We start from the raw sequence: 22,551 nt of genomic DNA, 5'->3' as shown, positions 1-22,551 counted from the left end.
ATATATGTACACATATTTTGTACATATAAAGTAAGGCTGTATTCGGTTTACAAGGTATATAACTTTCTTTAGCAACTGTGCCTCACATGAGTGCAGTTTTGTTAAAACCATCCTCTTAGTTATACAGGAACCTTCCCGAGCAAAGGTTTTTCCTAGGTTATTTATTGTTTGGGTTCACTGACCAACAGGTAAGTTTAGCAGTCATTTGAAGGTAAAAGCCTGGCTCCATTCTCGAAAGCAGGGGATGGCAAACTATGGTTCCCAGGTCAAATGTGGCCTATTGCCTGTTTTTGTAAATAAAGTTTTATTGGAACACAGTCATGCTCATTTGTTTACATACTTTCTATGGCTCTTTCATGCTACGACAACAGAGCTGGGACCCTCGGGCTCACAAAGCCTAAAGTATTTACTATCTGGCCCTTCACAGAAAAAGCCCGTGGACCCCTATTCTAGAGCTACTCTGAGCTTACCTGAATCATAAAACCTAAAGCCCTATACTTGGTTGAATAACACAGAACATCAGTACAGTGAAATATTATGCAATCACTACAAATAACATTTACTAAGAGTTTCTAATGGTCAAGGATAAATAAGTTTGTTATGCTAAGGTTTAAGTATATGAAATTGTAAATTTAGTCTAATTACATCAATGCAAACATGTACATACACAAAAAAAAGACTGACTTTTTAACCAAAAAGTTAACACTAATTGTGGTAATGGTGGTAAAATCTTGGACAATTTTTTCCTTCTTTTTACTTTTTAGTAAATTTTCTAAAAGAATGTATATCCCATTTTTCACTGGAAAATATTAAACTGACTTTTAAATTAAAAAAAGAAACTTAACCCTAAAAATATAAGTATTAATACTATCTGGCAAACTGTCTCCTCTCTTCATGTATAAAAAGGCTGGTGCCTCTTTATTTTTTAAAACTCAGCTGTTACAAAGAAGTACAGAATTCCCTTGACAATTCTTCCCATGAATATGGTTTACTGCCATTCACAGGCTAAGGACACTCAGTGAAATGTCATGTTCGATCTAATTTCAATCCCTCAGTATGCAGAAAGTGGTTAATTGTAAAAGATCCACCCATCTGGGACTCTGCTTAATCACTCCAGGCAGTGCTTATCTGACGACCATCATCCACAACCGTGATGTACTGACCTCAAAGTCCATTCTCTGGTAACTGTATTAGTTTGATTTTTCACTGTGCTTCCTACTAAATCCTTACTTTAAAAAAATTTAATTATATATTAACTCCCAAAAGGATTTCGGGTAGGTACCAAGACAATGCATCGCATCATGGTGGACTGAAAGCCTACTGCCTGACCCCTGACCAGAGGGCAGGGACCCACCGCTGCCAGTGAAGGGACGCCACATCCTTCTGACCTCTGGTGGAGGACGACAGGGCCGGAGACACGGGGGAGAAACAGATTAAACTCACTGCGCTGGCAGCAGAGTGTGGAGTGGCATGGGCAGGAGGCCCCGTCTGTGCTCTTCCTGCTTCTTCCCTCGCCAGTCCACCCCTCCACTCACAGCCCCTTCAGGTGTAGCACCCAGCCCGGGGTCCCGGAGCACAGCTGGTGTGCACCGTCAGTTCCAGAGTCGGGGTGCACAGGTGCAGTAAGGGCAGGAAATCCACAGGGAGGGGCAGGAAAATGAGTGGGAATGAGGCCTGTTGCACCGCAGATTCTGGGGTGTGTCTGTGGGCCCTCCCACCGAGGGGTCTACGGCCATTTCCACCTTCCTGCTTTAGTTTGGATCCTGATCTCACTGCTGTGATAAAGGCCTCATTTGACCAAGGTCTCCCCATCCTTACATGGATTATTTTCCTTAAACACTATTCTTAAGTCATTTCCCCACATAAACACCTTCCCCCACCAGTCCTAGAAGCCAAGGTCCTTGGCCCAACATCAAGGCGGCCCACCCTTTGATGCCGGCCCACACTCCGACCTCACCTCACCCCTCTGGACGATGTCCTCTCTCTACTGACCCACTCTCGCTACTCAGGGATGGTTTCTTGCACTGGGGGCCACCTGCCTGTGGTGCTCTCTGCTCCCCTTCGAATCCCACCATCTGCCCAGACCCTGACTCAACCTTCCTCTCCTCCGAGAAGCCCTCCCTGATCCCCTTGGCCCTTAGGGATTTCTCTGTTCTCTGGAAACACACATAGCCCTTGGTGGCACAGATCCATTTAGTCCTTGCTCATACATTGCCTGAAATGTTCAGATTTCTTTGCCTGGCATGAAGCACCCATTTAGATAATGAATTTTCAGGTCACATCTTGTCTCCTCAACGAGACCGTAAATTTTTCAGGACAATATGCTTCTTTGTATCGCCTATAGTGCTTACCCATGGGCTTACACAGTTGGTATTTAGTAAATTATTTCTTGGACGATGAATAAAATGAACAACTTCCTGAGTCATCTGAATCAGAGATCTTTCTGAGGTCACATTAAATGGCACCATAAACCTTTTCTAACAGCAATCACAGAGTACAGAGAGTTAAATAGAAAAACTCACTTATAAATGAAAGAACAAAAAGCCCTACAGTCAAGGGCAGCGCAGCCACGAAGAAAGGAGTGATGCTCAGAGGCAGTGTGGGTGTGGCTGCTGTGCAGCCTCAGCCTCACCCCGAGGTTGGGTCCCCACTCCCCTCCCTTCCCATCAGCCCTAGCCTCTCAGATCCTTCGAGCTTTCTCCAGTTCTGAAGAATGTGTCCGCATCACCTTCAGGTATTTCCAGCTCTGCCACGTTCCCCTTCTCTCTCCATGGGGGAGCTTCCATCTCCCCCGTGTCTCCTGCTCTTCTTCTGTTTTCTGTCTCTCTCCTCCTGCTGCCTTCCCCAGCGCCTAGTCCCTTGCTGTAATCTCCCAACGTGCTAAGTCAGACTGCAGCCACCCCTCCCGCTAGGAATCCCGTCCACTGTGTCCTTTGTTTCAAACACCATAGTCCTCTCACCTGTATCTCTATGTGGTTCTTTTCAACATCCCCAGGTCGTAGTCTCACTCTGTTACCAGCCAGCATCTTCCTCCCTTCACCTCCCATCACGTGCACTGTGCTTCATGACAACAGTCCTGCCTCGCACGATGACTAGCTCATCTCTCTCCCCTGGAGTCTGCTTTTGCCACGTGTGCTATGCTTTGTGGGGTGCAGTGGGGAATGGCCCCGGTCAGGCCCTGTATGAGTTGGCTGAGTCGGGGGGTGAGCTCGGCAGCTGGGGGACACCTCCTCCACTAGCTCCTTAGGGATCAGGCATGTTAGAAGAGGCCTCTCCCTGGGGGGATCCACAGCCGGGATTTGGGAGGGCTGGGGTGGGAGGTGGATGCCCTCACTCAGGTGCCGTGGGTCAACCTGATGCTGCTACAGAGGTGAAGCTGCAAGTCCAAGTTCTCATCCAACCAGCAGCTCAAGGCAACCACAGGACCCCCAACCCAGGCTGTAGTCACCCGAGGGGCCTCCCGAGGGATTGAGTACTGTGTCGTTGCCCCCAGAGTCCTTGCTTGTCTCCCCACTTTCTCCAGGGCTGTGGGGGAGGAAGCAGGACCCTGTGCCTCTGCGCTGTTAGGACACCCCGGCAGGAAACGGAGGAAGGCGCCTCCACAGAGTCCAGTGAACCCACGCGGCTGCACCGTCCCGCCTGTGCCTCACCAAGAGCTACTTACCTCCATGTATATGGGTTCCAGCAAAATATAAAAGGGAAAAGTAGATATTAAAAGAGAGCAAGACGGTCTAGGGGAGAAAACTGGATTTGGAGACAAGAAGCACACACATTCCATTGTGAGTCCTGCCAGTGATGGAGGGTCTTAAATGCAGGTCCTACTGTCTTGGAATATTCCACACATTTCCTCAGTCATATTCGCAAGAGCTCTCAACTTCTCAAAAGAGTGGCGGTAGGAAAAAAAATCATTATTATTATTATTTTTTACTGCTGGGAATAAACTGAAAGATTCTACTTCAACTCAAGCAAAGAATTCTATAACTAATGAAGGCTTTTCTTTTTTCAAAAGAAAGTCCACTTTCCAGCATGACCCACATTGGTACTATCTGAGGGCACAGCCACAGTTAGCCACGAAATGGAGAGGGTGCTCCTGGAAGCCACACACGCACCTGATCCGGGGGACAGCGCATCCTGAACCCCAAGAGGAAAACCCCAGCATCCACCTGGGGTCCTGAGCTCACACCTGTAACTTGGTCCAAAAGACCCAGGTAGATTCCTTGGGTCCCTGCAGCAAACCCCAAGGGGGTTGCTGGGAGTCGAGGTGGGCGCCACTTACCAGCGCAGGGCGATTTTGATGGGGGTGGTGAGGCATGACGTGAATAGGTCGGCTGGAAGGTCGGGGATCATGGGCAGGAGCTCGTTGGCCTCACAGGCTGCCAGCTGAATGCAGTTCTTCATGGATGGGGGCAAAGGCATCTGGGCCAGTGGGTGGTTTGGGTTAATAGCAGCGACCTGCAGGGGGACAGGAAGGAAGACAGCAGCTTAACTGTCACGCACAACTGGAGACTGAGCCAGAAATGTGACACGAAGGAAAGGACCCATCAACCGAGGCTTAAAGCTTGGGGGTTCCTGGCCAAGTCCTCTGGAGAGAGGCCCAGCTGCTAGATCCTCTCCTGGAGTCGACCACAAGCTCCAGCCCCAAATCACTTTTTAAGGACTCCTGGGTTATAAACGCCAGGGGGCGGGGCTCCATGAAGACCAGGGGCTGGGGTTTCAGGTGATGATGGCATTGAGGAGGACAGATGGGGCAGGAAGGGATAATTTTAATCACTGATGGCTGCTCGTTTGTTTCCCAACTTGAAAAGAATGTTTATGTGTCTCGGGTTTTGCTCCTTACTAATAATCCCCTATGTCTGCATGATTGTGTCTCTTTCACACTGGCTATTATTTCATTTGCTTTTTACAACATCCCCATGAGGTAAGTCTTCTTTCCAATTTTAAAAACCTTCTACAATGAGGAAACAGAGACCCCAAGAAATGACGTGAACTGCCGGTCACCGGGCGAGTCCTAGTCATGAGTACGGGAAGCTGGTCCTGGCCTGAGGGCCGTTTTCCACTCCCTCATCCCATCCGGACCCTCCTGAATCTATACCACACACCTGTGACACTAACATGAGTGCTCTGCAGGGTCTTTTCCAAACAGCAGTCTCGGGTGAACTTTGTAAGTTAAATACACACAAAGCTGTGTTCACTCATATATACCTAACATTGATTACGACATGTAAAGTATTGTCATTATTAATGCTGATAAAACCTTCTCAAATGGAAGGCAGTAAAAGCAGTACTTCTATTAATAACCTCTTCAGATTATTAATAGAAGGAATAGTAAATCCAGAATACAAATCAAATTCTAGTATACTTAATACTAAATAAAAACTGCAATTTCTAGAGGAAGGGGTTTTTTATTGTGGCAAAATATACATAATATAAAAGTTACCATCTTACCCATTTTATTTGTATGGTCAGTGGCGTTAGGTACACTCACATTGTACAACCATCAGCAGAGTGGGTTTTTTAAAGCACAGAGAAAAGGGAAGGCAGAATCACTTTTAATCCTTTCCTTGGCTCCAGCTCTACAATCTAAAATAGCACCAGTGAAGCAACCTGCTCCACACAGGAAATTAGTTTCCAGGTCTGCTGTGACAACACGCTAGGAAAGATGTCGGGTCTGGGTGCCGTGTGGGTCTGCGGCTTATCAGACCTGAGTCATGCGGAAAGACGGAAAGACGCAGAGGCTGCAGATGTGTCAGAGCCAGGGGAGCCTGCCGGAAGTGGTCTCGACTTGTGTGCTCTGTGGAAGTGCGTTCTCCCCAGCCCAGGAGGGAGGATGACATCAGCAATGGGTCAGGCTCCGGGAGGGGAACAGAGTGCACAGTCTTCAACGGTGAAAGGGGCATTGGAGAGGTGGCCTGGGACTGAAGCCAATGCACATGCTTCTTGCAAGCCTTACCACAACTGTGCACAGACGTGATGATTACAGGAAACAATGTAGGAAGAAGAAATCATTTATGTAAAACCAAGATTCAATATTCTTAAATGTTGGTGTGGGTTACTAGTTTTAACTTCTCTGTCTATAATCTGCTTCCACAGTAAATTTACTTTCTGAGAAGCGAAGAGCAGGTCCTCTGGCTACAGCCCCCAAATGCTGCAGCCCTTCCATCTTTGCTGTTGCCTGTCACTGAGCTTCTACAGCCTCAGGCTCTCAGAAGTGAAGCAGTGTGTCACACCAAGGCCACCTTTCTCCCAAGCCAGCCTTAGACACAGGCCCCCAGGGGGAGGCGGGGGTGGGGTGGGTTCCCATGCCCTGGCAGCCACGTGGGGTGCTCGGTGGGTTAAGGGCATTTCTGCTGATGTCAGGACGTCTGTGCCCTGTCCTCTGTGGAGGCAGCGCTCCCGTAGCCCTGACACAGCCGGGTGGTGCTGTCAGGTAGCGATCTGCTCAGTGCCTCTGTGTTAGGTCTGCCTCGGGCTGCACCGTGTGGTCCACGAGCATTTGGCCCAGAGCCTTGCAAAGTACCTGAGGCAGAGGAGGCACAAGGAGACAGGGAGACGATGCAGGAACATCTTCATCCCAAGTAAGTCCACTAGAAACTAAATTTCCCAATTCACAGTGATCATTGATAGAAACCTCTATTTCTTAAGCCCCTTGCAGTATGCTGATGTATAAACTGGCAGAAAGCATTAAATGTGGCTGCAGATAATCTGAAGTGTGGTAACACACAATAATAGTCCCCTCAGACTCATATGGGACCTGTTGTCACCACTGGGCACATGACAGCTCTGCGCTGGGGTTAATTAGAATCAGTAACATTTTTAAAAAATGACATTCAAGACAAACAATTCCACCAACGATTCATTTTTCAAGCTGCTAACCCAGGAATACAAAAAAACAAAACAAAACAAAACCCAACAGATGAGCTACTTCCAATATATTGTTTTGGTTTTGTATTTATCTAAGATAATGACCTTTTAATTGAAATTAGTCTTTGGAAACAGCTTGCATGTAAACCTAACTACCAGTGATTCAGAGGACTTTTCAAAGGCACCCAGGCTGAGAAGAGAACAGGTCCAGCTGGGAGCCACCACTCACCCTGAAGGGCACACCCCAGATGCACTTTTACCCAAAGGGGCTTCTCCTGGAGAACCTAGAGGCTCAAACACCAGGAAAACTTTAATCATTAAAAGCTCACTAGAGGGCTTCCCTGGTGGCGCAGTGGTTGAGAGTCCACCTGCCGATGCAGGGGACACGGGTTCGTGCCCTGGTCCAGGAGGATCCCACATGCTGCGGAGCGGCTGGGCCCGTAAGCCATGGCCGCTGAGCCTGCGCGTCCGGAGTCTGTGCTCCGCAACGGGAGAGGCCACAACGGTGAGAGGCCCGCATACCGCAAAAAAAAAAACAAAAAAAAAAGCTCACTAGAGCCTTCTGGAGGATTTGGGAAGGATCCAGAAAAATCTTCAGATGTGATACACAGCAACCAGATCCAAGAAAGACATCTGCTACCTCTTCCACACGTGTGGATAACGTGGCACTCATGCACTCAGAGCTCATGGGAAGGCTGGCCAAGCAGCTCACACAGGCCCGGAACCACCCGCTCCAGAAGCACGGCTGGAGGTGAGTGGGGGTTGCAGCGGGAGCACCTACACCTCTCATTTTCTAAATGAAACTCTGCCATTGTGCCGCTTCTGTTCTCCATATACATATACAAGACATCTTGATAAAGAGATGAAGGCAATAATAATTTATTTCAGAGGAGTCTTTACCAAGCGACTTTCTGAAAATAACATCTACTTGGTAATAATTCCAGTTCTAGCTTAAAGCAATTTTTATTCTCAATTCAATAACACCTACTTACAGTGGACATTTTTACAAAGTTCAGAGAGAGACTGAGATCTGTAAAGGAATCAGGTATTGCTTACCCAGCTCATTTCAAAGTTGTTAATGGAGCATCTATCATGCGACAGATACTGTACTAAAAATAGCAGATACAAAGTGGCAGTAGTAATTTTTAATATATAATTTATATAATTCTATATATATCAAATATTAAATAGTAATTTAAAAAGAAGTGGTGCCTATTGCTGGGAACTATGAAATCTAGGCCAAGAGAGCAGGAGTCGTCTTTGTTGGAGGAAGACTTGTAATCATACCGAGAACCGCCCCCCCAATATTTCCCCTATAGGGCGGCTAAAGAACATGATTATCCTGAGAGTTTGCCTAAATGGACCGTCCACTATTTTAAAGCCATTTAGTTGTTAGCAATCATTTTCTAAAATGCTCTAGAATCATTCTATAACTCAGTAAAGATGATTAATTAGAAATTATAACCAAATTTCTCCACTATTACTCTTAGATAACTAAAAAAAAGGAGATACTAAAAAATTCCACAATCCTTTACATCAAGAAGAGAATTTCCATTGGGGGACTACTGTGAATAATGCTGCTGTGAACATCTGTGTACAGGTTTTTGTGTGGACACATCAAGTCTCCTGGGTATAAACATAGGAGTGGAACTGCTGGGTCGTCTGCAGCTCCAAGTTTAACATTTGAGGAACTGCCAGACTGTTTTCCAAGGTGGCTGCACCATTTTACCTTCCCACTAGCACTGTGTGAGGGTTCAAATTCCTCTACATCCTGGCCAGGACATGTAATTATCTATCTTTTTTATTCTACCCATCCTAGTGGATGTGAAGTGCACCTCAGTGTAGTTTTGATTTGTTTCCCTAGTGACTGATGATGTCCTTTTCTTACCTTATTGTGCTGGCTAGAACTTCCGGTACTATGTTGAGTAAGAATGGTGAGAATGGACAGCCTTGCCTTGTTCCCGACCTTAGGGGGAAAACGTGGTCTCTTACCATTAAGGATGATGACAGCTGTAGGTTTACAGATGTTCTTTATCAAGCTGAAGAAGCTCCCCTCTAGCCCTCATTTGCTAAGAGGTGGTTTGTTAGGTTTTTTTAATCATGAAAAGGTGATGGATTTTGTCAAAAGCTTTGTGTCAACTGATATGATCATATGATCATTCTTCTTTAGTCTGTTGGTATGATGGATTACATCAACTGATTTTTTTGAATATTAAGCCAGACTTGCATACCTGGAATAAATCTCAGTCGTAGAACATAATTCTTTTTATGGATTGCTAGAACTGATTTGCTATTATTTTGTTGAGGACTTTTGCATCTAAGTTTGTGAGAGATAGAGGTCTGCAGCTTTTTTTTTCTTTTGTAATGTGTATCCATTTTGGCATCAGGGTAATAATGACCTCATAAAATGAATTGGGAAGTGTTTCCTTCCTGTTCTATTTTCTGGAAGAGACTGTAAAACTGGTGTTAATTCTTTAAATATTTGGTAGAATTCTCTAGTGAAACTAGCTGAGTCTGGAGATTTCCTTTCAGGAACTTTTAAATTACAAATTTAATTTCTTGACCACTCACATTATCTATTTCATCTTGGGTGGATTTGGTAGTTTGTGGTTTTAGAGGAATTGGTCCATTTCTTTGAAGTTGTCAAATTTATGAATGTAAAGTTGTTCATGTTATTCCCTTATTATTCTTTCAATGGCTGTACGATCCTGAATCTTCTCCTTCTATGTTTGTTAGTCTTGCTAGAGATTTATCCATTTTATTGATTATTCCTGAGAATCAGCTTTTTGTTTCATGGAGTTTTCTCTTTTTCTGTTTTACATTTCAATGATTTCTGTTCTTATCATCATTTTCTTTCTTCTGATTGCTTTGGGGTTATTTTGCTCTGCTTTTCTAGTTTCTTCAGGTAGTGCTATGGTCTGAATGTTTGTGTTCCCCCAAAATTCACATGTTGAAATCCTAACCCTCAAAGGTGATAGTACTAGAAGGTGGGGCCTTTGGGTGGTGATTAATGCATGAGGGTGAAGCCCTCCTGAATGGGATTAGTGTCCTTACAAAAGCAGTCTGAGAGCTCTCTGACCCCTTCTACCATGTGAGGACACAGCGAGAAGGCCTGGCCATAAACTAGGAAAAGGGCCCTCACCTGATCAAGCTGCACTGTGATCTTGGACTGTCCAGCCTCCAGAACCGAGAGAAATAACTTTCTGTTGTTTAGAAGCTACCCAGTCTGTAGTATTTTGTTACAGTAGCCCAAATTGATTAATACAGGGAGGAACTTATAATTTGATACTTTTCCTATTTTCTAGCTATAAATTTCCCTTTCAATTGCTTTAGCTGCATCTTTTTTTTTTTTTAATTTTTGGCTGCGTTGGGTCTTTGTTAGTGCGCGCGGGCTTTCTCTAGTTGCGGTGAGCAGGGGCTACTCTTTGTTGTGGTGCGCGGGCTTCTCACTGCAGTGGCTTCTCTTGTTGCAGAGCATGGGCTCTAGAGCACAGGCTCAGTAGTTGTGGCACACGGGCTTAGTTGCTCCACGGCATGTGGGATCTTCCCGGACCAGGGATCGAACCCATGTCCCCTGCAATGGCAAGTGAATTCTTAACCACTGCACCACCAGGGAAGTCCTAGCTGCATCTTATCAGTACTGACATATCGTACATTCATTTTCCTTTTTTTTTCTATTTATTTTTTAATTGAAGTGTAGTTGATATACAACATCGTATTCATTTCTGCTATACAGCAAAGTGACTCAGTTATACATATATATAAACATTTTTTTCTTATATTCTTTTTGACTATGGTTTATCATAGGATATTGAATATAGTTCCCTGTGCTATACAGTAGGACCTTGTTGTTTATCCATTCTATATATAATAGCTTACATCTGCTAACCCCAACCTCCTACGCCATCCCTCCCCCTTCCCCCTCCCCCTTAGCAACCACAAGTCTGTTCCGTATGTCCATGAGTCTGTTTCTGTTTCGTAGATAGGTTCATTTGTGTCATATTTTAGATTCCACATATAAGTGACATCATACGGTATTTATCTTTCTTTTTCTGACTTACTTCACTTAGTATGGTAATCTCTAGTTGCATCTATGTTGCTGCAAATGGCATTATTTCCTTCGTTTTTATGGCTGAGTAGTATTCCATTGTATGTATATACCATATCTTCTTTATCCATTCATCTGTCGATGGACATTTAGGTTGCTTCCATGTCTTGGCTATTGTGAATAGTGCTGCTATGAACATAGGGGTACATGTATCTTTTTCAATTATAGTTTTTCTGGATATACGCCCAGGAGTGGAACTGCTGGATCATATGGTAATTCTATTTTTAGTTTTCTGATGTACATTCATTTTCATTCAGTTAATGTATTTTCTTTAATTTCCCTTGAGACTTCTAACCCATCAATTACGTGTTCTTTTTTTTTCTGAGATTTTTCTGTTGTCTTTTTATCGCTGACTTCTAGTTGATTCTACCATGGTCAAAGAGCACACTTGTGTGGTTTCACTTATTTAAAATATGTTGAGGTTTGCTTTATGACCCAGGATATGATATATCTTGATGGATGCTCTATGGACACTTGTGTATTTTGCTGCTGCTGTTGGTTGGAGTGTTCAGTTACTGTCAATTAGATCTTTATGATTGACATTCAACAAATATAACTGTTTCATCTTCAAAAAAAGATAGCTTAATTTCCTTTTTCCCAGTCTGTATACCTTCTGTTTTTTCCCCTTGCCATATTGCAAAAGTCTTATTGTATAATGTTGAGGAGGACTAGTGAGAACTAATATCTTTTCCTTGCTTCTGACCCCAGTGTTAAGAAAAACCACTTACCTTCTTGTCCCTCCCCTCAAGTGGGTTGGTAACTTCCCACCTGCCCTTCTCCCCATGCATGGCTCTGTGATCACCCAGTTTAGTGCTGCCATTTTTCTGGTTGCCACCAGAAACACCATGGTCTGTGCTACCACAGATCCTTTGTGAGAGAACATCGGGCCATTACCTCCATAGCCTCTGGCTGATGGAGGAGAGGTCCTCCTGTGATAGCAAGCAGGACCATGCAGATGGGTCCTGCTGGGAACCACAGTACCCTCACGATATCCCAGGGTGTTGGTCATGATCTGGGGTCCAGGACATTAAGCAATTTCTGGCATATTTTAAAATAGACGAAATTAGGGAAAAAAATTAAATTCTAAGACTTAACTTGAAGAAGCTCCCAGTTTTATGATGGCTGCAAAAAGTATACTATATTCATGGATTTGAGTGAATAATTTTTACTTTGTTTCTTTTTACATTTCATACAAATCAACCAAAGATTAAACATATTCAGTGAATCATAGATACATCTAAGGAAGACAACTAAAGGTAGTTTATTCAAATGTACAGTTATTTATGAGACCAAATCCATAAATAATTACTAAGCAACTACTTCATATGAAGCATCCTTGATAGGTTTACATAATAGACTTAAATACAGCTGACAATGCCAATAGAAGAGATACTGCAAGACAATACATAATTAATTGTCAAATTAACTGCATAAAAATTTGCTATATGAGGTCAGCTGAGAAAGATTTCAGGCTCAGGGAAGTAGAATTTTAGTTATACCCTGAAAGTTGACTGTATTAATAATACAATTTGCTTGTCTGTGGATTTCATTTAATCTACAGACAAGAGATGAGAGTTCCTGAATTTTTAATGCAGCGAAATCACTTTTCTTTCACCCAAAGCTTTCAAATTCCAGGACTAGGAATAGTAAAAGGTGCCAACAGAAAAAAACTGGATCTCCTGGTACAAACTGCAGAAGGGATTGTTCACAGGTGCATAGTAGCAAAGACTCTGGAGACTGCTTATGTACCATCCTCTGTTGCACAGGCTGATGACTGGACTAAATGTAAAAAGTGCTCTGCAAACCACAAAGGGTCGCACAAATAAAAGGCGGTAGTACGTAGTGTCCATCAGCTAAGGCCGTCAGGTGTTCTGGCCTCCCCTGATGCTGCCTCTCCATCTTGCACGGCCCCCTCCTCTCTCACCAGCTCTCAGTGGCGGTAAGGGTCCTGATCTTCTAGAGGCTGCTTTTCTCATCAGCGTGTTTCTGTGACCCCTTCCACTTTCTGGTTAGCACGTCAGCTCCCAGAGCACTCGGAGGACCAGCCTCCCATTCCACTCTTCATTTCCATCATGGCTTTATTTTCTCCAGCCGGGTGCTCTGGGTGGCTGTGTGCAGCCCAATGAAAGGGATTTCTGCTGTATTTGTTTACAGGTTTACCCCCACTTACTCTCCTATAAACAGTGGAAATGGTAGCATTTCTCCTTAAATTACAAATGTGTGTGTGCTGTGGAGGGAGTGTTTCAACCACATAATAGGTTTCTTATTGATATTTGTTTTGAAAATATTCACTCTTACGAATTGTTACAGCTTGCTATATAGCTTGCTATACATAGAGTATAAGGTACAGAGGGGTGAACTTGGCCCGCCTTTATTAAAGAAAAGGGCATGGACCTGCACAGAGTGTGTGCAGAGAAGCAAGCGGGGAAGGTGGTTCACCGCTGAAGCCGGGGGTGGCGCAGCAGGATGGCGAGGCTCCCCTGAAGACCTACCATCAGGACAGCCCCCTGCTCGCCCTTGTGCCCGAAGCCAGGTGTCCTGCAACCACCACAGCCACCCCTCCCCAGGAAGCACGTGGTGGTATTCTTCTTTAAAGAGAGTTACTGATGTGTCTGGGGAAAACTAGGGTGGCTAGTGTCGTCACCGGCTCCCAGAGGTAGAATGCTCTCCGCACTGTGAGCAAGGGTGCCCCAGGAAGCCACCTGCCTTCCCCGCCATGGGCACACAGCAACAATGGGTAGCTTCCCTTCAAATTAATATCATTTAAAAAGTAAAGAGAAAATAAATAAGATTATCACATAACAGACTTCCTGTTTCCCTACGACCTACAAATGGTAACTATGAAGCTATAGAAGAGAAAGAACGGAGACATGAAAAAAATTATAACGTGAAAGCTAGAGACGGACAAGCCTGAGCTCCGTGTAGAATCAGCACCGTGGACCCCTGTTTTGTAGCGTGAACACCCCGACAGCAAGTCCACGGAGAATGTTCACAAATTCACACACACAAACTCCATTTAGTAAGCAGTCATCCAAGACACATACCTTTCTAAAGATAACCTTAGAATTAACATGTGATATTCAAAAATCACAGACAGACATTGTAACACTACAAATATTAACCTTAACACAGAGCGTCGACTTCTGTTGGGTTGGCCAAAAGCTTCGTTTGGGTTTTTCCATAAGATGTTACGGAAAAACCCAAACAAACTTTTTGGTCAGCCCAATATTTTCGAATTCCACAGACATCCACACAACGTGCTATCTACAACAGTAGCAAAGGAACCACAGGTTTCCAAATACGAATTCTCTAGTTCTATGGGATGCACATTTGACATTTTTTGAAGAAACCTGAAGATTTTGATGTTAGTCACTTTTGTTACAATTAGTTTAAACACTTGGCATAAAATTTAGCCACACTGATGAATACATGAGAATAATGTGTCATAAATATCAAGTCGAATACAGGATTTCAAACGGAAAATAGGGTGGTTAAGTCACTGCGAATCCAGTGATGCTGCAGGACCAAGCCTGTTTCTGTGAAAATGAGTATCCGCTGGACAAGGTCCTGAGCTGCTGGATGCTACTGCTGGAGCCAGCAGGAGTGGGTCACACAAGGAAGTTTACAGATTGTCAGATCAAAACATGATTCGCGGAACTGCCCTGGCGGTCCAGTGGTTAAGACTCCTTGCTTCCACTGCAGGGGGCATGGGTTCAATCCCTGGTCAGGGGACTAAGAACCTGCACGCCACGCGGTGCAGCCAAAAAAAACAACAAAAAAAACAAAACAAAAAACAAAACAAAACATGATTCATTTGGAGGCATCATGAGAAAAGCCTTGCCAAGTACAAACAGGCAGTAAGAGGAGAGAATGGTGCCACCAGAGTGATGGCCTGAACCTCAACAACAGACTCCCTCAAAGCATGTCGACCATCCTTGGGGGAAGAAATTGTCCCACCACCGCTGTGGCTGCCACCGAGAAACTATCTGGGCTCCCATCCTACACCAACGAGGATGATCGTGCTGAGGATCAAGTCTTACTGGGATACAGCTCAGCCCCATCAGTCTCTGTAAAAGAAAGGCAATCCTGTTCCCACCACCAGACACCAACTCACCTCCCTGCCTCCAAAGAAAAAGAGGAAAAGGCCGAGATTTGACCCCTGCTTCATTGCTGTCTTCAGTGAAGAGAAGAATCATAACTGCCCGTGGGAAATATTCAATGGAAGTAGAACTAATGGATAAAACTTAATAAAGACTATTTCAAAGAGAATCCACTGAAGATTTAGTCTCCTTCTTCTAGTTACAAAGATTTTATAACCAAGATAAAAGCTGTTGCAAAAAAAAAAAAAGAAATCTGAATTCTCTCTTTCTCTCTCAACATATATACCGTGTACTGTGGATATAAATACTCCTTCTCTGGCTTTTATCATGAATTCTTGGTTATGGCTACAACAAGGCCACCTTCTCATCTATTGCAAGAAGTAAGGGTGATATAGTTTAGTGAAAACAGCTTAAAATTCCATACCCAAACTGTCCATAATGCATGTGGACAAAATGAAGACAATAACACATGCAATATAGCTGACACTCACTGTCAGACAGACCAGTACTCATCCCAACTCCACTCCCTTTTGCCACCCCCTGCCCCAACTATGAGGGGCGGGGCACATCGCATATGACCCAGCTTTAGCTAATGAGACATAAGGGTCTCATATCTGCACTTGCTTTCCTAACAAGAGAGACAAATGTGATAGCTCTGCCCTGTCCCCACCTCATCCAGGCTCAACGTGGAAGAATGTACTGTAACCATCAAGATAAAACATCAGAGTGTAGAGATTAAAAACAGCCTGGGTCCCTAATGGTACTGCTGAATAATTAAATCATTTGCCTCAGAGATCTTAGCAAAAATGACAAACTGTTACTTGTTTAGAAAGCAATAGTGAGATTTTTCATTACTTTCAGCTAAAAGCAGTCCAAATGCAAACACTTAAAGCCTGAGAAAAATTACTCCCATACATCAGTTCTTGGGTTGTTATTTGAGGATTTGCCCTAGCAGAACAAAGGAGAAAACTGAGAAAGAGACAGAGGTGGGATCTAGAAAACAGTGGATGCTTCCAGGAGAGTGATAAGGAGAAATCCCAGGATGACAGCTTTGGAGCAGGCCCATTTAGAACAGCTGATTGAAGCAGGCAGTGGAGAGCTGGGAAAGAAGAAACTTTGGGAAGAGGTATATTCTGAGATTCAATACTACCCTTGCAAATTTAGGAACTGAGGAAATGTTAAAGATCTAATTCAATAAGAAAAGAGAAAATCTTCAGGAAAATCAAAGAAACAAAAACTGTTATAAAAATGGAAAGCATAGCACCCTATTTAGCCATTCAATGAACAATATTTACATGGTCATAATCAGGGAGTTGAAGTTTAATATTTGTCATATTTTAGAATCAACTCATACACAAAGCATGGGGACTTAATTATGGTCAGAGACTAGAGAATAATCATAAAAGTGCAGATGACAGAAGTTGGAAAGGTCCAGAGGTAAAAGAAAGTCCAAGGAAGCTAAGAACCTAAAGCCAGAGGATAGTACTGATTACTGACGAAACTAGAAATAAAAACGTCAGGGTATTATTTCAAATTGCAAAGGTTACAAAGTATAGGGAATCCAAATGTAGTGACACAACTAAATTGCAGTGGGGAAACAGGAGGGGGCAGTTAGTGACTCACCCTCTTCAATTTCTCTTTAGAATTCACAATTTAATACAAACAACAAATATGACTTAAAACTACGTAACATGTCTCTTTACTATCAAAGTTCTATATAATTTCTCCAATTCTTTAAATAGAATTTACTAATGGCAACTCTGTTTTTGGTTTATACAGTAGCAGAAAGCCTGATAATCTAAAATTTATGAATCAAGCAGTAGTAGTATAAGCATATTATTTACATTTATAGAGATACTCATAGAGGAACTAGAAATATAAACAGTTAAAATAGGTTCCCTATAGTAGCAGAGTCTTGGCCAAGGAGGTGTGGGCCAGGGCATATTTCATTCATTATAAACCCTTGGTACTATTTAATTTTTAAAATCATGGCATATACTAATTTAGTAAAAATAAAAATATTTATCTTAGGGCTTCCCTGGTGGCGCAGTGGTTGAGAGTCCGCCTGCTGATGCAGGGGACACGGGTTCGTGCCCCGGTCTGGGAGGATCCCACATGCCGCGGAGCGGCTGGGCCTGTGAGCCATGGCCGCTGAGCCTGCGCATCTGGAGCCTATGCTCCACAACGGAAGAGGTCACAACAGTGAGAGGTCCACGTATCGCACACACACACACACAAAAAAAATTTATCTTAAAAAAAAAACATGGAAAGCAGAGAGAACTGAAGACTTTCCTTAGTTTTCAAATTACAAAGCAAATATGACACAAGGAAAAATGTAGAGACCATTACTGAGGGACAGACATGCATTTTTCCTGGCTATGATGAAGTTTCAATTGTGTGCAATAATTTATGCCATGCTTTCATGGAGGCATCTTCTACTTCACCTGCAGTATTCCTTTGAGATGGAAGTCCAAGAATATGAAAGCTGATAACCCTCTCTTAAAATTTATGTCACTCATATTTGTGTTAATGTTTATTACTTGGAGGCTTTCTGGTCCAGGTAACTATTTTCTTGCATTATATTTAATCATTTTTACCCTCTTTATTTTTTAAACTCTGGCACAAACCATTTTACCCGCCAGTTTTTTTCAGTTTCATGTTATCATCTACCCAATAAAAGTGTTAAAATGTATCATAAATTTACAAAGAATCTGGCCAACTGCAGACAGGGAAAGAATTTTTTAAAAGAATAAACCTAAGAGGCCACACAGGATTGCTGTTTCTACAGCAGATAAAAATAATAACTAACATGAACATTAAGATATTAGCTGGGAGCCAATTTTATCATTTTAATTTCCGCTGTTGATGCAAGAGACCAGCTGAACAACAGCCAATAATAGTAAGTGTAATGGAAAACCGTAAGACTTATCTGCACTGTAATTAAGAAAAGAATGAAGATAAAAGTCAGAGCTAATTATAAAACGTATGGTATAACTTTACATTGCCATCTATTTGCCACTTCAGATAACATATTTTTCATTTATTCTCCTCCATTAGGAATTAGTCAATTAAACATTTCCCTCCTCACCCCAAAAAGATGCATGGAAAACTTTTTTGTCGCATTCAATGAAATGAACAGTTTCTTAGGCTGATTAATCCTTGGCAACATACAGAGAACATTTACAGAACCGACAGAGCAGATACTCCAAGTGCTAGAGCATAAGAGGGAAATGCTTGTCTTCTGCTGAGAAGGGTGGGAGAGGGACTATATTTAACATGTTTTTTTTGTTTTTTGTTTTTTTTTGAAGTACGCGGGCCTCTCACTACTGTGGCCTCTCCCGTTGCGGAGCACAGGCTCCGGACGCGCAGGCTCAGTGGCCATGGCTCACGGGCCCAGCCGCTGCGCAGCATGTGGGATCTTCCCGGACCGGGGCACTAACCCCGTGTCCCCTGCATGGGCAGGCGGACTCTCAACCACTGTGCCACCAGCGAAGCCCTATTTAACATGTTTTAATTAACAAAGGCGGATGTATTGGTCTTTCCTTAATCACCCTGAAGCTCATAAGTTGGGGATAAATATCAGGCTGGATTCTTTGGCATTTTTATTTACACATTTTAAATGGAAAACAAAAAAAATATTTTTTCAAGATTTATTACTTGATGCGAGGAGAAGCAATTACCTCTTGGTGCTTTGAGTTTTTAGCACTCATAAGATAACCTATCCCTTGGATAAACTTAGATGAAATGCCTAAAAGCAAGGTAAAAATTTAATGATATAAAACTTGACCTTTCCCTTCTCTTATTCTAGAATGCAAATAATAATAATAACAATAACAACTTGTGGCACTGGGATAAAGGGTAATTTATCAGTCACTCTGGTGCAAAGTTCTGCATAAGGGCTTAATTTATAAACATTTTAATTTATAAAATATTTATAAATTAACTGTATGACATGTTAAGTTCTCCCAAGTAGAATTTCAAATTTTATTGCTGATTATTTCAGCAATATCCTCTGATGAAATGTGAAAAACATAACAATACATTAAAATTGGATAGACCCAAAAAGGCTTGAGGAAACATGTACTCAGTGCCATTTCTGTTCCTGAATTGAGAATTTCCTGCACTGCAACCAGTTGGAATTCATGACCCCCTGGAGGCTGCAGAATATTTTATTCTCACTCTTGTGCAGGCCATAGGATGGAGGCCTCTTAACTGAAAGTGCCTCTTCAGTTTCTCTTTAGAAGTCACTGTTTAATTCAAACATCAAATATTAATTAAAACAACCAAGTAAAACGTTTCTTCACGATCAGAGCACTACACAGGCTCTCCAGTTCTTTAAATGGAAGGCACCAACGGCAGCTGTAGCTGTTTTGTTTTCTGTATTTAGCGTAGTAGGGGTTTTTTCCAACACAAAAGACAAAAAAATGAGGGCAATAACTAAGATGCGGGTGGAACTGAAGACTGTGCCCAGACAGGGGTCCATTTCTCCGAAAATAAATGTGTCTGCTTTATTTTCACATTTATCTCGAAGGCAGAGCCCACTGAAGCACAATTCAACTCTATTAATTTTATTGCTTAATTAAAATTCGGATTAAAAATGATGCTGGGTAAAACGAGGTGTAAAAATAAGCCCAAGAGCTTGTCCTGAGTCCTTTCCAAGTTCTTTGTCGTGGACCCCACCACCTTGCGCCGAGCACTCTGAGCCTGCCCCACCCAAAGAAACAAAACCACAGCTCCAGGCCAATAGTCCCCCATGGCCACCCCCACCGCCCAGTGTGTTCAGGGCCTCACCTCCAGCTCCTGCTCCCTCTGCAGGGCAAACTGTTTGAAGGACTTGACAATGAGACCAGCGTTGGAGCAGTCGTAGACGAATATGGAGGGGCTGCCCATCCATGTCTGCAGGTCATATATAGACAGGGGGATGTACTGAGTGTAGTTCTGGAAAAGAAAACAGTGCATGTTTGTGACTCACACATGGCGAACTCTGCCTGCTCACCAGCACCTGCACCTCCAAGAGGGTCCCATGCATGGGGCCCGCTGCACAGAGCGTTCCTGAGCTGCCATCTCTACCCACTGTGAACAGCAGCAAACTAACCTCCCCACCATCTGCCCACACGCTGTTTCATCAGGTAGAACCGGGCGGTGGCACAGTTCAATCCCGAGCTCCTCTCCTCCCCTGTTCAGTTCTCGCTGCCCCCTGGGAGCGCACTCACTCCACTGAGGGATTTCCCTCCACGTGTCCCACAACGAGGCCTTCACACCCACCCTTCCTCTCCCACCCTCTTGCAGCCAAACCACAGCTTTCTCTTATAAATCCCAAGGCTACGCATGCTACTTCACACCATTCCTTCTCACCCTTTACTCCGTAACTTCTCTGGGCTTATACAGCAGAACACGCTCCTCGATTATAAAGAAGATGAGCTCAGAAAAGTTGATCGGGTCCTCAAATGTGCATGTTTTTCCCTCTTGCCCCTTTAATTTCAGAGCTACCCATAAGCACTTTATCCTCTAGATGATTTAGATCACATTGAAGGAGTACAAATAGATTTGGCTCCATAATTTTTTTTTTCAAATCACAGAACAATAACATATTAGCATGAATCTGCTAAGTGAAATATTTTTCTGGACACACTGTACTCTTCAGTACTTGAAAACACTCCAGCTATTACTGGTAAACATAGAGAGGAATGGTCCTCATCTCACCAGAGAAATGACTAAAATCCTCACTCAAAGGTAACATTTTTCTTTTTTTTTTTTTTGCGGTACGCGGGCCTCTCACTGTTGTGGCCTCTCCCATTGCGGAGCACAGGCTCCGGACGCTCAGGCTCAGCAGCCATGGCTCACGGGCCCAGCCGCTCCGCGGCATGTGGGATCTTTGCAGACCGGGGCACGAACCCGTGTCCCCTGCAACAGCAGGCGGACTCTCAACCACTGCGCCACCAGGGAAGCCCCAAAGGTAACATTTTTAAGCAATTCTTCTGCATAGAACGCCATCACTTATTTATCCTTCCTCAGGCACCAATAGTTTAAGTAGTGACACTCTAGCAGAAATCAATTCTGTGCACTTACAGTAAAGGTGACTGTGTTTCCTCAAAGCTAAGCCACAAACATTGCCTCTGGTATTGCCAAGAGGATTGTTTCTAATGCAAAGGGGAAAAGGAACAGAAGACAGAAAGACCAAACCAGGCCTGGAGAAGACTGTCATCAAGGTGGTGGCGGCAGAGGCCTTCTTGATATGCACACACGTCACCAGATGCAAGTCCCATCCCAGACGGGGAGGATGTGCCGACAGCACAGGTGTGGTGGGGCTGCAGACATCTCTACCACGAGGGGACCACCCTCTGCTTACGCTGTGCCATTTCACCTTGCTAAACTGCCATCACCTGGTGTCTTGTTCTTCGTCACTGCACGAGTAAGAGAACACTTGGATATGCTCTAAGTAAACTCTCACAGAAGGATTCTAAAGACGGCAGTTCTTTCCTAATGAATCTATAAAGGCAGTGCCCAATCAAAATACCATCAGGGGTTTCCTTAATGGAATCTGACAAGCTGATTCTAAAGTTAATGCTGAAGAGAAAGGTATAAGAATAGCACAACACAAAAAAAATTGTAAAGAAGGAATAATGAGTGAGGACTCACGCTAGCAGATATTAAATACACTATAAATCTATGGTAATTACAGGATGGTACTGGGGAAGGCGAGACAAACAAATCAACAGGAGGGAAAGCCCAGGAACAGAGCCACATATATAACTGTAATGAAGGTGGCATTTTAACTCAGCGAAGAAAGAATGAACAATTCAACAAGTGATACTTGTAAAATCCAACTAACCATTCAATATTGCCATCTGAGATTCCACACACAATCAGGACAGATTTTAAAAATAAATACAAAAGCAGAATAAAAGATTTAAAAATTTATTTTGGTGTAAGAAAGACCTTCTTAAACCTAGAAACGTTAAAGAAAAATAGAGCAATGTAAAAATTATATAATTCTGATAAAAACACATACCTGTGACAAGCAATTTAAGAATAAAGTAGGTATAACATATGTGACATAGGCTTTATATTTAGAATGTGTGTGTGTATATAAGCTTCTGCTGCAGATCAACAAAGACAAAACAACAAAAACAATATACAATAGGCAAAAGCTTCACACAGGCAATTCACGGAAGAAACATGAATGATCAACAACTATGAAAGTTTCACGCTCTCGATTAATCATGGAAATGCAAATTACAATGAGAATCATCCATCTACCTATCTTCATCCAGCAAACTGGAAAGAAGTTTTAAGTATGAATAATACCCCATGCTGACCACAATGTTCAACAGGGTGCTGGCTTATCGTTGGTGCGAGTATAAATTGAGGAAGCTATTTTTGGAAGGCAATTTGGGTGGTTCTTAAAATTTTTACTGTACATACCTTTGACTTCTAGGTGTCCATCCTATAGAAATACTTGCATTTGTACAGAAATGTACA

General features: G+C 43.2%; 1 protein-coding gene across 9 annotated transcripts in view; it reads right to left on the bottom strand.

Annotated features, from left to right (window-relative positions):
* Positions 1–22,551, bottom strand: part of RPTOR (regulatory associated protein of MTOR complex 1) — a 352,077-nt gene that overhangs the window by 153,013 nt on the left and 176,513 nt on the right. For all 9 annotated transcript variants that reach the window (XM_027080947.1, XM_027080953.1, XM_027080952.1 and 6 more), the window contains 2 exons: positions 19,861–20,007; positions 4,277–4,452 (listed from right to left, as the gene is read on the bottom strand). In XM_027080947.1, coding sequence (XP_026936748.1) covers positions 4,277–4,452; positions 19,861–20,007 — 323 coding nt within the window. The remainder of the gene's footprint in view (positions 1–4,276; positions 4,453–19,860; positions 20,008–22,551) is intronic.

This window comes from Aethalodelphis obliquidens, unplaced genomic scaffold, assembly GCF_003676395.1.
Source record: "Aethalodelphis obliquidens isolate GAN/ISIS:26980383/991018 unplaced genomic scaffold, ASM367639v1 scaffold44, whole genome shotgun sequence".
Lineage (NCBI taxonomy): Eukaryota > Metazoa > Chordata > Mammalia > Artiodactyla > Delphinidae > Aethalodelphis > Aethalodelphis obliquidens.
This window is presented reverse-complemented; position numbering and strand designations above follow the sequence as displayed.